The sequence below is a fragment of the Nansenia antarctica genome (assembly GCF_963989245.1).
Source record: "Nansenia antarctica genome assembly, chromosome: 14".
NCBI lineage: Eukaryota > Metazoa > Chordata > Actinopteri > Argentiniformes > Microstomatidae > Nansenia > Nansenia antarctica.
In genome coordinates this window covers 13,581,616-13,598,411 of record NC_137684.1, presented here as the reverse complement: position 1 = coordinate 13,598,411, position 16,796 = coordinate 13,581,616, and the positions used below count along the sequence as shown (strand labels likewise).

General features: G+C 43.4%; 1 protein-coding gene across 2 annotated transcripts in view; it reads left to right on the top strand.

Annotated features, from left to right (window-relative positions):
* The window catches only part of nr1h4 (nuclear receptor subfamily 1, group H, member 4), a 30,409-nt gene extending 13,819 nt beyond the window's left edge, over positions 1-16,590 (top strand). The window contains exons 5-10 of one of the 2 annotated variants that reach the window (XM_080545159.1): positions 2,267-2,409; positions 2,769-2,864; positions 3,191-3,290; positions 3,620-3,766; positions 6,071-6,184; positions 15,981-16,590. In XM_080545159.1, the coding sequence (XP_080401285.1) occupies positions 2,267-2,409; positions 2,769-2,864; positions 3,191-3,290; positions 3,620-3,766; positions 6,071-6,184; positions 15,981-16,219 (839 nt within the window). In that variant the 3' untranslated portion in view covers positions 16,220-16,590. Of the gene's footprint in view, positions 1-2,266; positions 2,410-2,765; positions 2,865-3,190; positions 3,291-3,619; positions 3,767-6,070; positions 6,185-15,980 lie in introns of both variants that reach the window. The other variant, XM_080545158.1, reaches the window with a different exon arrangement.
* The last annotated feature ends 206 nt before the right edge of the window (positions 16,591-16,796 follow it).

Sequence of the window (16,796 nt, the reverse complement as noted above, 5' to 3'; positions counted from 1 at the left end):
AATATAGATTCAGCAAGGTTGAAACAGCATACAGAGTATTTGATTCAGATTGCTATACTATATATCAGGCTGTGATATGACCATCTCCTCCTGAGACTGAATGACGTCATACTTTACTTTGATTGATTGGTTGATTGAGAATGTTTATTTTGGTCCCCTATGCAATTCACAATACAGATATAAATAAAATAAAAATTACACAGTCACAATTCATAACACTAGGACCAAAAAGGTGTAGGCTGAAGCCGTGGCTTATTGCGCCTACCCTTGTTACATGTATGCATGTCCCCCCATGAATGCATAATCAAAACATTGAAACTTTTATAAACAAAATTTCACTTACGCATGTCAACAAAAAGTTCAAAAAATACCAAACAAAAACGATATTTAAACCTCTGTTTTATACTTGTTCATCATCTTATTTTTAAATACTTTTTAAAATCCTTTTAGTGTACTACACATTTTCATTTCCTTTTCAAAAGTATTCCATAAATTAACTCCTTTAACTGTTATACATCTTTGTTTTGCATTTGTTCTAATCTTTGTTTTCATAAACATACATATTCCTCTGAGTTCGTAATTACTCTGTCTAACTTGAAATAGTCTCTGGATACAGTCTGGAAGCATCTTATTTTTTACTTTATACATTACTTGTGCCATTTTGAAGGCTACTTGTACTTCACTGACAACTGGATGCTCTGAATTCCTCTGAGCGACGGTATGTTGTGCCTCTTACCATAGAAAGGTCTCGCTATCGCTACTACAGGAAATACTGTGGAGAGACTGACGGGACGGAGGAGGAAGGGGGAAGAAGAAAGACGGCCGCTAAATACCTAGCGAAATACCTAGCGAGGAAAATACCTAAATGCCATTGACATTTTTTCACAGACAGATGTGAGACTTGATTAAAGATAAGGTCACAACAACCAAGTGTATTTATCCTTCCTCCTGGGTTGGTCCAGCCATCGAGGAAACCCAATTAGTGGGTCTGTTTGGGACTGTCAGACGAGAAGTGCAGGAGGACTGAGTGGGCTCGTGTTGCTCATAAATAGTGCAGGGGAGTTGTGATGAATATTGCAGGTAGCAGGCGCTCATGGCCCTGCCGGTTCTGGCACTACAGATCTCCCTGACTGACTCCCAAAGCGGTACTGCTGCTTAGACAGAGCTGGACTGCTCTCACAGCCTTGTCCTCAAAGTCTCCTTTGATCTCTGTCAGAAAAGCAGGGATTCGGACTAGGTCTCCCTTCCAAAGAGAAGCTGGCCTGGTAGTTTTTTTCCTTGGTTTGTCTTTTTCATGAGCCACTGAGGTGTTCGATGGTATGATTCTACTCAGAGAGAAGACATTCACTTACATTTAGTTAGTTTAAGAACAGGGGATTGCAAGATTTAGCAAGATTTGTGTTGATTTGATACTTTCAACAGGTATGCATTGACACCTAGAACTAAATGACTAAATGGTTACTGCCGTTATGAACTCGCTGATTATGTGGACATCTCGTCAGCACAAAGCCAGCCTCTGACCCTCAGTGAGAATCATTGTTCAAAACGTTTAAAAAAAAAAAAGAGAGAGAGAAAAAAAAGAAGAAAAAGAAAACACACACTTGACACTCTCACCACTTTCAAATCCAGTCTTAAAACACACCTTTTCACAATGGCTTACTTGGTTTGATCTCCTGTATTTTGTTTGTTGTTATATCTCATTTTGCTGTTTTTATCTCATTTTGCTTTGTTGATTTTAATGTTTTCATATGTGGTTTTAAACTGTCTTCTAAGGTGTCCTTGAGAGCCTTGAAAGACGCCCATAAATAAAATGTATTATTATTATTATTATTATTATTATTATTATTATTATTATTAAAACCCACCAGTGCACCAGTGAAACTTGTGACGTTAGAATGATATGGTTCTATCTCCATTTTGGGTCAAAATTGAGTTTTTTACATAATCTGATCCATTGGGTGTTTATGAATGCCTGTGTGGTGTTATTTTTAAAAATGTTGACATTTTTGAGTTAGTAATTCATAAAATACAAAGGTTCCCTCTCACAAAACATAATGGAATGTAAAAAAGTTGACGCTCGATATCTCTGAACTACCCTAAACGGAGATAGAACCTTATCATTCTAGACGGAGATAGAACCTTATCATTCTAGACGGAGATAGAACCTTATCATTCTAGACGGAGATAGAACCTTATCATTCTAAGCTCACGAACTGTCCGTCAACACGCTGTCTCTGAACCCTTCGTCCCTGCTCCCTGCTCCCAGGCCTGCTGACAGAGATCCAGTGTAAGTCTAAAAGGCTGAGGAAGAACACCAAGGCGTCCCCGGGAGGGTCCACCGGGGAGGAGACAGAGGGGGGGGAGACGGGAGACACCAAGCAGGTCACCTCCACCACCAAACCTTCAAAGGCAAGCGCTCTTACTAAAGTATGCTCTCCAGAAACAGAGAAAAGTCAGTGAAGCTAGATGAGTTGTTATTGAAGGCAATTGTTGCTCAACAATATCATCAGCACTGGATATGGAGACGGCATGTTGCTAACGAATGTGATGATTGAGGTAATCATTCTTCAAATGACATTGCCCTTGACCTTTCGTAAGCCCGACGTTAAAGGAAATGTTCTCTCTATGAATATTTAAACATTTCTAAAGTTCTGTCTAGGTCACCAAGAGATTGTGTTTCTTCCAGTAAGGGCTACGACTTTACAATGTATAGTACAGTATAACTCTACTGTAGATATGTTCAATTTATTTTGGTGTCCACCCAGGAGAAGGTACAGCTCAGTCCAGACCAGCAGGCTATATTGAGCTTCATCGCAGACGCTTACAACAAACATCGAATCCCTCAAGACATGGCCAAAAAACTGGTATGCTGTTACCTCTTCTTTTCTATCTAATTCCACAGTGTTTTTTCCTAAATCCAACAGCAGAGTTACCAAACAACAGTAGAAAACATTCAAACGCATCATAACACAAAGTTCCTGGACGATATTCAAATGAAAGGAGACCTGGTGTTGAAACACTAACTGAAAGTCCACCACACACACTCTCGGGTCCAGGAAAAGGCAGCATGTCCTATCTCACAGTGTCAGTGGAAGTGATGTAACCTGCCTTATCAGCCCGCAGCGGCGTACAACTTCACTCACACACACAGCGATGTTTTTCTTCTTGTGTGCTTGTGTTGTCTCTCCAGCTACAAGAACACTTCAACGCAGAAGAAAACTTCCTCCTGTTGACAGAAATGGCCACGAGTCACGTTCAAGTGCTGGTGGAATTTACCAAAAACATTCCAGGTCTGGACCTCCATTAGACCTCCCTTAGGCCTCCCTTAGACCTCCATTAGAATACCCTATCTTCTACGTTTGAGCAAGTAGAACAACATCCACTCATCGATCAAAGAACACTGATTATTAAGCAATATCTAGCCAATAATATCGCCTCCCTGTACTTTTGTACCTATCTACAGTACTCTTATAGCCTAATGGAGTCACTGATATTATGACAGCAGTGATAATACTACGATAGGACTGTACAAATAGGCCTGGGGAGATACGTCCACCATATCTAAGCTCTCTACAGATGGTGAGACGTATCATAAAGGCGGTGGTGATGTCTCTGGCAGGGTTCCAGGCACTCGACCATGAGGACCAGATAGCTCTGCTGAAGGGCTCGGCGGTGGAGGCCATGTTCCTCCGCTCCGCGCAGGTCTTCACCAGGAAGCTGCCCCACGGACACACAGAGGTCCTGGAGGACCGGATACGCAAGAGTGGTAAGAACACGAGAAGAGTTCCTGACGTTAGAATTATAAGGTTCTATCTCCATTTTTGGTCAAAATTTAGTTTTTTTTTTACATAATCTGATCCATTAGGTGTTTATTAAGGCCTGTGTGGTGTTATTTTTTTAAATGTTGACATTTCTGAGTTAGTAATTCATAAAATACAAAGGTTCCATCTCACAAAACATAATGGAATGTAAAAACGTTGACGCTCAATATCTCTGAACGACCCTAGACGGAGATAGAACCTTATCGTTCTAAGCTCACAAGTTCTGGAAAACGGAACTTTACTACTAACTCTACTACTAACTTTACTCACTGATTTAGTCTGCCCCCCAACGGCCCCTGGCCCTCCTCTCGTCCTCTAGCGAACACACTACACACACACACACTACACACACCTCCCAGAGCTGTACTGGATCAGATGCGTCTGCAGGCCGGCTGTCAGGCAGGTCTGTGATGAATAATGTATGTGGCTGCTCTGTGTGAGAAGGCTGTGAGACGTGTGCTGACCTGCTGATCTCAGGCCAGGTGTGTGTTACCCGTGTAAACGGACCCGTGCAGCCCCCCGCTGGATACGGTTTCATTCCATCCTGAGTGTCCGTGGGCACGCTGCCAGGCAGGGGGGTGAACCTGAAGGAGGGATGCCTTATAGGACACTAGAACAGTAAGGGGGCTACCCCCTTTATTTATAGTTCAAAATTCAGAGGTGTCTGTGTGTGTGTGGGGGGGGGGGGGCGGTTGAACATGAAAAAATTTCTTTGATATTGTCTGATGTATGCTTTATGTTGTGGGAACATGGATCTTCTAAACATTGGGGTTTAAAGGGTTTAAAGGTATACTCAAACTTAATGTCTAAGACAATCGCAATGTCTTTTTTTGTCCTTTTGTCAAATTAGCATTATTATAATAATATTTGGTCATCTTATTTAGGCTTAATCTTAATTCATGGTTCTATCACTTTCACACTTTTGCAGCAGTCTGGCTGTCTTGATATCCAAAGTTTCCCGCATTGCTGTCATACCCAGCAATATCTGAGCTGTCGTTCTGACATCCCTGCTTGGACAGATGAATGCAGAGCGGCAGAGATAGCCGCTTTGTGTCCGTCCCTGCGTCCCCTGGCGCAGGTCCAGAGTGAATGGACGGGTTCAGAGATATTCCTGCTAAAGGCCAGTCTGAGGGAAGAGAGAAAGATGCTGTCTAGAGAGGCTATTGTTCTTTATCGAAACATCAAGACTGCTATTGTCCCCCTCTCTCCCTCTGTGCGCTCTTGGCATTTGTGAAGCCTCGCTGCTCTGTGATGTGTCTGAGTGGACAGGCTCCATTTTTGGGTGGTTTTGATGGAACAGTAGCCGGTCTGGCGGTGGGGCTACCCTGCTCACAGTCAGATGTGCATACTGAAACCCTGGGAGGTCTTCTTGCAGTTTGCCAGTGGTGTCCTCCCATTCATCATTCAATAATAACTTTAATAATAATAACTTTTATTTGTATAGCGCTTTTTCCTGCAAACGTTGCAGCTCAAAGTGCTTTAATCATTATATAATCATCATTTAATGATTTAGTCATTTAAAGGCAATATTAAAAAGATGGGTTTTTAGTCTTGACTTGAACATAATGTGCTGAGGTTGCATCCCTAATGTAAACTGGAGCTCTATTGGGCTGATATGATAGCAAAAGGCCTTTCAGATATTCTGGTGCTGTGCCAGTGAGAGCTTTATAAAGAAGCAGAAGGATCTTGAAATCTTTTCTGCCACCATTCGGTTAGTATCAGATGTCTGAATCTGAGTTCCTGTTTCTGCACATACATATCTGGATGATCTCTAGTGATCTCTGGCATACGCACATAGCAGATCTATGTGTAGGCCTTTGGGGTTTGCCAGTTTGCAACAAAAGGACGCTTATTGATCATCATTGATAATTATTTTTCTAAACGTTAAAAGAATGATTATTGTTGATGTTATGGTGTTGGGTTACTGACAGGTACTACAGAACAGTATTCCCACCTCCGCTTCATAGCCATTGCCTGATAACTGTATGGACAATACTGCCATCCAATGGCTATAAAAGGAAACATTTTGTATATATATATATTTAACAAGTGCATGAGGTGTAGCCTAAGCTCTGGATCACGTGGTATCAAGTACAGAGATGTAATGACAAGGAAATAGTGTAATGCTTACTGTAAATCAACTACTCAGCCAATGCTGTATTCAGATGACTTGTGTGTCTGTGTGTGTGTGTGTGTGTGTGTGTGTGTGTGTGTGTGTGTGTGTGTGTGTGTGTTTGTGTGTTTGATAGGCATATCAGAGGAATTCATTACCCCCATGTTTAACTTCTACAAGAGCATCGGGGAACTCCAGATGATGCAGGAAGAGCACGCCCTGCTCACCGCCATAACCATCCTGTCACCAGGTGAGCTACAGGTGTGATCTCATACAGGTGTGGAGGGTTTTAGAGAAATGTTGGTCAATGTAGGTTTTTATGGGGGTTTATTTCTTAGAGACCGACTTTTGTTATTGATTGCTGACCGTGTCTTGTCACTGTCACCTTTTTGTTACCCGCAAACAGAAGTTCCCTCTGGGGTAATAAAGAGTTACACATTTTCTCCAAACATATTTCTAAAATAGTTAACACGTTGGCTAAAACAACACGTTTATTTTGCAAAATGCTAAATAAATGTCCTGACTCTCAAAACTTAGAATACATGTCACAAAAGCAAATCAGTGCACTAAAATAGTATCCTTTGTCATCTACTGAAAGATTCAATCCACCATTCATTTCATAATGACTCACTAAATCGTAACTATTGCCATTATTGCAGGTTGGACCGCAGAAAAAACATTGTACTATATAGTTTATGGTAGTACAGCATCTGTTACAAATGATAATGATTGCTTACTATAAATATAAATCAAATGTATCTTAAATATTCTGAATCAAGCAGATAGCAAAATGTCATTACTGTAGAACACAAAAAGTGCCAACATAGACATTGCATGCAGTAATCTATTCTCTCATGTTATGTTTCTGATTACCTATTGTGATTACTGACTGGTTGTTAGTTGTTTGAAGCAGAGATTCACATTCATCTGAGAAATAGCTGTATGCTGAAAGGAAATAATTAGTAAGTAAGTCAGTGAGTAAAACGTATTTATACAGCACCTTTCCCAGACCAAGGGTCACAAAGTGCTTTACATAACAAGGAAGAAACACAAATAAAACATAATACAAGAGCGAAAGCCACAGCAGGTTAAAACAGGCAAACAAGTGAAAATAAAAACAGGTTTACAACAGCATCAACAGGACAGAGAAAGACAGGCCCTAGGGGCTATCCAAAAGCCTGTCTATACAACAATCTTTAGCTGCTTTTTAAAAGCCTCGACCGAGACCGCTGATCTAAGATCCAAGGGCAGAGCATTCCAAAGCCTGGGGGCCACGGTTTGGTCACCAAACTATGTTAATAACTCAGTTGCTTGTCAACACTTACTCAATTAGTTTAGTTTAGTTTAGTTTATTAGTTTATTATATCGAGGACAATCCAAATACATGAACCATATAAAATACCGTAAAAAAGGCAGCGTTAGCCTAGTCGGCTAATTTTCAGCTGAAGTCCCCGGCCAGTTGCAACATGGCATCCTGAAAAGTAACGTCATTAGTTAAAATAAAACATTTAAATATTCTAAGAACACGTGGCTGAGACAAGGTACCCCAACATCACACTTGACCAAAAACACACGTAAGCAAGCTGAGGTGATTGAAGGGGCTACAACAAACACCACATACACACTTATGGGGGCAGCGACATTTCAAGCACATAGAAGCCACAGGACAATTACAGGCCACACAACATTAAGCACTTACAAACAGCAATACATTAAACAAAACAAAACATACAAAAAAAGGCATTATGGAGAGGCAGCACAGAGAGGGATTAATGAGGACAAGTATAGTTCTGTGTCAGCCAGGCTTTCATGTGTGTTGTGAAGGTGGAGTAAGTATGTATGTCTTTGAGTTGGTTGGGTAGTGAGTTCCAGTTTTCTATTGCTATCACTGAGAAGGATTGCTTACTGAAGGTGCTTTTCCTGAATGGAACTATAAGGTCGCCATGAGAGGTGCTTCTGGTGGGCCGTAAGCTGTGGTCACGCTGGTTTATGAAAGAGTTAAGCGGGGGAGGAGCTTTGTTATGCAGAATTTTATGGATGAGACAGATGTTTTTGTATTTGATGGTGTCTTCCCAGCTAAGGTATTTACATTTGTCTAGGATGGTGCAGTAGTGTGTGCTGTTGGGCTTCTGGTCCATGACCTTAAGGCATGTTTGTGTTTTATGGAGAGAATTGTTTTAACTGTTTTGCAAAAAGGTGCTTAACATTTGCATTTTGTGTGAAAGCAATGTTGTGTTATTATGTTGTTGTTATGTATGTATGTTAATGCTGTGGGCATGTTAACATCATTTTCATACAACTAGTGTAAGAAATCGCAAAAAACTGTTACTGAACTGAGTCAGACTAACACAACTCAATAAGTCATTATTCTACAGACCTATTTCACCTAATTACCTGGTATATACTAAGGGCTTACAGTACATACAGGGTTCCTACAAGTTTCAACAAGTCAAATGTAATACCCTTTTAGACCTTTTTTAGACCTCTTTGAATATAATTTTAGACCTATAGCTTTTTGTCATCCTCGGGGTGATGAAATTAGGGATTTCACTGCCATACAGACAAAAAAGTCTGAAGGATGATTAATATAAAGTAAATAAGTCCCATAATTACTCAAAAGTAAATGTATTAACATTAACAGTTAACTGTAGAAAGTCACTTCAATGTGAAGTGCACAAAAGCTTCCTTGCAGGACAAGCTAATCTCATTTTTAAGACCTAGCACCTCTTTTTTTTTTTTTTTACCGATTTTGACATATCCCTTGCATTTAAGACCTTTTTAGGCCTTATAAATCGGATAGCTGGATTTTAGACTTTAAGGCTTTTTAAGACCAGCGCGGGAACCCTGACATAGTAATGAGGGAACCATAAGGTAGCCAGCAAGATTATGGCCTTATGTCCTGATGTTTTCTGCACTTTTCTGCAGCACCACATCAGTAGAATGTGATAACACCCCTCGGCACCCCAATGTGTTTCCGCTAAAGAGCACTGGATGAGGAGGGCAGGAGTGAGCCGTCATCACACACTAACCAATATTCAGGGAATTACACCAATGGCTAACCTTCTGAATATTGTCTGCTCGATAGTAAAACAATACGTTTTTTAGTTAAGTAGCGTCCTGTTTGTGTCTGTTTAGAATGACTTTCCGTACTCTATGAGTTTCATCTCCCCATATCAATTCTGAAATCATCTTGTCCAACACAATAAAAAAATATTTAGGTAGGAAAATTGGAAGAGATTAAAAGAGAAACAAAAACATTCATCTTAATAGACTGAATTCTATCCATTAGAGTCCAGTATTGTCTGCTTTAATTTTAGTGACCAAATTTGTGAAGTTATAATATAACTTAATTATAAGTTAATAATTATAATTATGATTTAGAACACACCCATTTTACCAAAAAATGGAAATGGAACAAATAGGGGGGGGGGGGGGGGGGCGGGGGACATGTGACATGATCTTGTTGTTATGCAACACTGACTCCTGAGACACACTTGGGTTTGCCTCTTGAATAAAGTGACCAGAATGAAACAATTACATTTTTCCCTTGGCATGATTCCTTGCTTTTTGAGAGTTGGATCAACATATGATTTCACTAGTATTCCCAGGGTTGGAACTGATACCATTACATGGGATTTCTGCAAGGATGACACCTTTGTCTATTGCTTAAACTTGAAAATGTCCTTAATTTATATTGCAGGATAGCCTGATGATGCTACAGCGATTCGGGTACAACTGCCTATCTCACAGGCACAAACACAGCAGAACATGCCAATGTGAAATGGAACCCCAAAACTTCAAGCTCATTTGGTTAGATAGATCAGTAGATTAGTTTCAACTAAAACACTTTCAATAGCAAAGATATTTCAATTAATGAATTGAGAATTTCAGATTGATACAGCAAGATGAGTTGTAACCGGTAATTGCAGACACGTTGGGGTCAATTAGCAGACACCCCTCTGATGTTCACGCCATACCACAGATAATAAAACCAATGTGTCTGTCTTCAAGAATAAGTGTTCGTCACACACCTAGAATAAAATACTTGACTTTACTTTTTCCATTTGAACCACATGGTCCCAATCTTCTTCATTCATTTGCGATTGAGGCCTGCAGATTTGTAGGGATATACACCGAACGTGTAGGGATTTACACAGCATGAGGCAAGGATATGGACTGTACAGCACAGGGAATGAAACATCTCAGAAAAATATTATTCTGTGGTGGATTCTCCTTTAGGCTCACAATATGAATTTTCGACTGTACATGAATTTTCAGAGAAGCTCATGTCTCGACATAGCTACTTCTCCCTGTTCACATTTTTCAGAAGAAGAAGCTCATGTCCACGGAGGCAGACCTCGACATGGCGACTTCTCCCTGTTCACATTTTCCAACACAAATTACGTCCAAAAGCTGCCACAAAACATAGACAAAATAATAATAATAATTAGTCTTTCACGTCTTAAATAAATTGAATACACAAATAAAAAGACAACAGGGTCCGCTGCAACGTTTCTGAGACGAGTCAGTGCCAATAAGGACAGCGCATTGCAGAGGAACGTTAAAGACTTCTGTGCTGGCCTAGGGTTGTTATTGTTTTGATATTTGCTAACTAGCGATAGCTCCAGTGAGCTGGAAGAGCTCAGCACTATGGAGAGGGAGGGCGGTCTCTGAGAAGACCTCAGCACTATGGAGAGGGAGGGCGGTCTCTGAGAAGACCTCAGCACTATGGAGAGGGAGGGCGGTCTCTGAGAAGAGCTCAGCACTGTGGAGAGGGAGGGCGGTCTCTGAGAAGAGCTCAGCTCTATGGAGAGGGAGGGCTGTCTCTGAGAAGACCTCAGCACTGTGGAGAGGGAGGGCGGTCTCTGAGAAGACCTCAGCTCTATGGAGAGGGAGGGCGGTCTCTGAGAAGGGCTCAGCACTGTGGAGAGGGAGGGCGGTCTCTGTGAAGACCTCAGCACTATGGAGAGGGAGGGCGGTCTCTGAGAAGACCTCAGCTCTGTGGAGAGGGAGGGCTGTCTCTGAGAAGACCTCAGCACTGTGGAGAGGGAGGGCGGTCTCTGAGAAGAGCTCAGCTCTATGGAGAGGGAGGGCGGTCTCTGAGAAGAGCTCAGCACTATGGAGAGGGAGGGCGGTCTCTGAGAAGAGCTCAGCACTATGGAGAGGGAGGGCGGTCTCTGAGAAGACCTCAGCACTGTGGAGAGGGAGGGCGGTCTCTGAGAGGAGCTCAGCACTATGGAGAGGGAGGGCGGTCTCTGAGAAGACCTCAGCACTGTGGAGAGGGAGGGCGGTCTCTGAGAAGACCTCAGCACTGTGGAGAGGGAGGGTGGTCTCTGAGAAGACCTCAGCACTGTGGAGAGGGAGGGCGGTCTCTGAGAAGACCTCAGCTCTATGGAGAGGGAGGGCGGTCTCTGAGAAGGGCTCAGCTCTGTGGAGAGGGAGGGCGGTCTCTGAGAAGACCTCAGCACTATGGAGAGGGAGGGCGGTCTCTGAGAAGACCTCAGCACTATGGAGAGGGAGGGCGGTCTCTGAGAAGACCTCAGCACTGTGGAGAGGGAGGGCGGTCTCTGAGAAGACCTCAGCACTGTGGAGAGGGAGGGCGGTCTCTGAGAAGACCTCAGCACTATGGAGAGGGAGGGCGGTCTCTGAGAAGACCTCAGCTCTGTGGAGAGGGAGGGCGGTCTCTGAGAAGACCTCAGCACTGTGGAGAGGGAGGGCGGTCTCTGAGAAGACCTCAGCACTATGGAGAGGGAGGGCGGTCTCTGAGAAGACCTCAGCACTATGGAGAGGGAGGGCGGTCTCTGAGAAGAGCTCAGCACTGTGGAGAGGGAGGGCGGTCTCTGAGAAGAGCTCAGCACTGAGGAGAGGGAGGGCGGTCTCTGAGAAGACCTCAGCACTGTGGAGAGGGAGGGCGGTCTCTGAGAAGACCTCAGCTCTAAGGAGAGGGAGGGCGGTCTCTGAGAAGACCTCAGCACTATGGAGAGGGAGGGCGGTCTCTGAGAAGACCTCAGCACTGTGGAGAGGGAGGGCGGTCTCTGAGAAGGGCTCAGCACTATGGAGAGGGAGGGCGCTCTCTGAGAAGACCTCAGCACTATGGAGAGGGAGGGCGGTCTCTGAGAAGACCTCAGCACTATGGAGAGGGAGGGCGGTCTCTGAGAAGGGCTCAGCACTATGGAGAGGGAGGGCGCTCTCTGAGAAGACCTCAGCACTATGGAGAGGGAGGGCGGTCTCTGAGAAGACCTCAGCTCTATGGAGAGGGAGGGCGGTCTCTGAGAAGACCTCAGCACTGTGGAGAGGGAGGGCGGTCTCTGAGAAGACCTCAGCACTATGGAGAGGGAGGGTGGTCTCTGAGAAGAGCTCAGCACTATGGAGAGGGAGGGTGGTCTCTGAGAAGAGCTCAGCTCTATGGAGAGGGAGGGCGGTCTCTGAGAAGACCTCAGCACTGTGGAGAGGGAGGGCGGTCTCTGAGAAGACCTCAGCACTATGGAGAGGGAGGGTGGTCTCTGAGAAGAGCTCAGCACTATGGAGAGGGAGGGTGGTCTCTGAGAAGAGCTCAGCTCTATGGAGAGGGAGGGCGGTCTCTGAGAAGACCTCAGCACTGTGGAGAGGGAGGGCGGTCTCTGAGAAGACCTCAGCACTGTGGAGAGGGAGGGCGGTCTCTGAGAAGGGCTCAGCACTATGGAGAGGGAGGGCGGTCTCTGAGAAGAGCTCAGCACTGTGGAGAGGGAGGGCGGTCTCTGAGAAGACACCCATGCTAAGCTACTAAAGTGGGGGAAATCAGTATTAATACGTTTTTTATGGATTGGAGTGTTACGATTTCTTTAGCTGTGTAGTTTTATTGAGTTAATACCAATGTCTGGTCTGAATTTCATGTGAATAGCTGTGGGGAACATAAGTATTTCGCCCCCTGCAGAGTGCAGACTTTACACAGAAATGAACAGTCTATCATTTTAATGGTAGGTTAATTTTAACAGTGAGAGACAGAATCTAAAAAAAAACATTTGTGTTTTATTAAAGTATTTCACGGTCACCCCCTATACCAACCAGCAAGAATTCTGTCCCCCACCGGTGATGTGACCATGAGGCACACAGATTAAGCCTCTCACTTTAAGGAAGTGACTCACAAACTCACAAAATCAGCAGGGGGTGAAATACTTCTTTCCCCCACTGTATTTGTATGTCAGGCTGCCCATCTTACTTGTGAGATGGACATACCTACTTTAAGCCATTCGTCCTTTAGTCTAGTTTTGTCACTCTCGTTGTCCTTGTTTCTTTGTTTATTTTTTCTGTTCTGTCTGTCTATGAAATCTGTAAAGCGTCCTTGGGTCTGAGAAAGGCGCTATATAAATCTAAGATAGTATACCTGTACCAAGAGTGGAAGACGACTCAGCAAGATGAAATATGAGAATATTATTTCCTCCTACATAGAGGAGATGAAACTTAATCTTCACATAAGTACAGCCACTCCAATGCTAGTTACCTTAGGCTTTCAGTATTGCATCAAGTCCACCATCAGACGGATCAACTGAAATAAATGGCTCTACGCATGCAGGTCATTGTTTACAATACTTTAATACAAGCTGAAAATAAAGTGAATTGACATTCTTGTGCAATGCTATGTGGTTTTCACATTTTCTTTTTTTTCTTCAAACCTTTCACTCGACTTTTGTGTTGGTGGCTGCTAATAGATGTTTAATAGATCCTGTTCGTGACGCCAATTGTTAATGGATGTCTCCCTGATGATGGGCGGAGGCCGAGATTCGTTGATGACTCAAGTAATTAATTACAGCTTGCTCAAGGTAGACAATTAAGATACAAGTTTATTCACAGCGCTGGGTGTGTTTCCGTCACATGCAGACAGAGAACGCACACAGAATGACATTTTACAGTGGCTTGATATAGGCAATAGTTGTTGACCACGCAAACAGTTGTCTGTCATACAAATCATCCCGAAGACAGGTCTCCGTTGAGTCTAGATATGGTTGTTGACGAGAAATCCTCATCTCCCATAAGGGGCTGGTCGTCATGACAACCCAGTTACTTGACTCTGGTCAGCTGGTTGGCTGGTCCTAAATATACCGACCTATTGACCCAGTCTCTCCACTGGCCCCTACTTCAAATTACATGTTGCAGGGCGCATGACAGAGACAGAGAGGTTGGCTCAATCTCAACAGTTTATGTCCTGAGAGTGGCCACACTTAAAGTATGTTTAAGGTTAAACAATGAGTATTATTGCAATATTTGATAGGCACTCAAAAACGCATCATATCAGCGGCATTGTCCGTGGAGTTTGCTCAGAGAAAGGGAGTGTTTTACTTTTCAAAGAGGATTAAGAGAAAAATAAATCAACCTCTAAAATCACAATGGTGATTAAGCTGTATCTTGTAGTGTACACATTGCAGGGCTGCCAAGTTTCACCAAAAGTTTGGAGTGAGATTTTTTGGCAGTGGAGCGACCCAAAACTGTGCGCGTTTTGGCAGCGGCGGCCCCTCTCTCCCACCCAATTATTTGTGCTAGTTTCCTGCAATTTTACATGTTGTTCATAATAAACCAGCACAAGAAATGAAAATAATTAACATTTTATAAAACAAGAAAAAAATTCAGACAATATATCATATGAAATCTTAATAAACAAATACAGTAGCCTACAGACTCTAAAAGAAAAATGGGCCCCATCAACAGGACTCAGCCCCTTGGTCAGCAGCAGAAAGACCCTTGGTCCTCATCTTATATACAGTACAGTGCATTGCTCATAGATGGCTATCATGTTATACAGTACATACCAGGGTTTTTCCTGGGTCAGAATGAGGGCTCGGTGGTTGATCTTGTGCGCACGCAGCACGCCCAATTTTTTTGGGAGGGAACCCCAATTGTTGTATTTGTATTGTAAATTGTAATTATTATTCATTATTATTATTATTATTAATGTACCTGGTTATGTTACAGTAGAGAAACAAAAAACAGTTACCAAAACTGAGTATTTACTAGCTAAGATTGGCAAAAGATTGGTGTGGTGCAACCGAAATTAGTAAACAACTAGTTTGAAACTAGCTAGTAACAACTAGGGGTTTAGTAACTACTAAATGCCTGCATTTAGTAATGGCTTACGGCAAATTGGTGCAACCCAGTCCAGTAGGCTACCAGATACGATGTTGTAATGTATGCACATATTTTGCTACCACGGTTGCCAGACGGAATTGACAATGTCCAGCCCAACCGGTCTAAAAGCTGCCGAATCCAGTGTGACCAAAAGTAGCCCAATCTGGCAACACTGCTTGCTACGTTCTTGCAGCTCGCGTGAACACAGGTTCTTCCATCAGCGCTCGCCTGCTGCTTCGATTGCAGACTCAAGTTAACGCGAGTGCAGAAAGATGCCACGAAACTCATGTCCGGTAGCTTTATTTCAAGGAATTTCAAAAATAAAAGTCCCGTAAAACAATTGTTATTTCTCGCCGTGAGAAATAGAGGTGCGGCCTGAGAGCGTGAGAACTGGTTGAAATGCGCGAGTCTCACGGCGATTGCGTGAGACTTGGCAGCACTAGGTGCAGGGAGTAAGCATGCCCCTATAGCAGGCGTTCCCAGACAGCTGTCCTCCAGACCCGATATTTGTGATGTGAGAGAATGTGAAAAACGATCTTTTTCTCAAACATATTTGATATTGACATGGAAAGCCCATCTCTTCAGGGTACACGTTAACTGCTCCTCCTGAGACTTCTACTGCCCCCCAGCACTGCGTCTCCTGAAGACACCCGCTTTTCCCCTCTACTGTGTCCCCTAAAAACTTCTATTGACCCCCCTTGTACTGTTTCTCTGTTTCTCCAGTGTCTATATAAAAAACTAAAACAAAACAAAAAACCTAGGTTTAGAAGAAGGCTTTTCCTTCCATCAATGGCCCCGGGCCTGAGCTGGATTACTCTTCCTGCTACGACTGGTGGATTGATGATTCACTTGCTTAGTCAAATGTATTGATTGTAAGTCGCTTTGGAATAAGGCGTCTGCTAAATGCCCAAAATGTCAAATGTAATGAAAGCTGTTGTTCTGTGCAGATCGGCCGTATGTAAAGGACCAGCAGGCGGTGGAGAGACTTCAGGAGCCGATGTTGGAGGTGCTGCGGAAGTTCTGCGCCTTGCAGCACCCGCAGGACCCGCAGCACTTTGCCCGCCTGCTTGGCCGTCTGACCGAGTTGCGGACTCTGAACCACCACCACGCTGAGATGCTCACATCCTGGCGCATGAGCGACCACAAGTTTACTCCCCTCCTCTGTGAGATCTGGGACGTGCAGTGACATCATAGGAGGAGGAGCAGGAAAGGAGCAAGAACGGAGACCAAAGAGGGAGAGGAGGGCGAACGAACATTTCAACAACCTGAGTGACTCTTCCATTTCAGAAGCTCTAGCTGAGACTCGACAGGGTGAAACACCACTTTCACATATTGTGAATGAGATATCATTACATGTACGGCATCTGTAATACTTCAGTGACTGTACGTTTTAAAAGTACGGATAAAAAGAAAGCGAATATTGGAGACAATATCAAGAAAACTCTCCCAAAGATTATGGAGTTATCTCATCCTGTGTTTGCTGCACTTTACCGCACCACTTGGATTGCGATGACACCTCTACTGTTGAATAATATTTTAATCACTCATTAAACATCTTTGATTAATACTCTGTTTACTCCTGTCACAGTATTGTTCTTCAATCACGTTTGTGTTCATTTATAATTGCGTGTATGGAATCAACCGGTTTGTTCTGGCTGAAATAGTTATCATGACACCTTTAGGAAAAGACATGCACCCGACTAGGTTCAGGAGGTGGAGCGCATCACACAGCGACCGCCCCTCCTGGTGCCCCCACGGTTGAA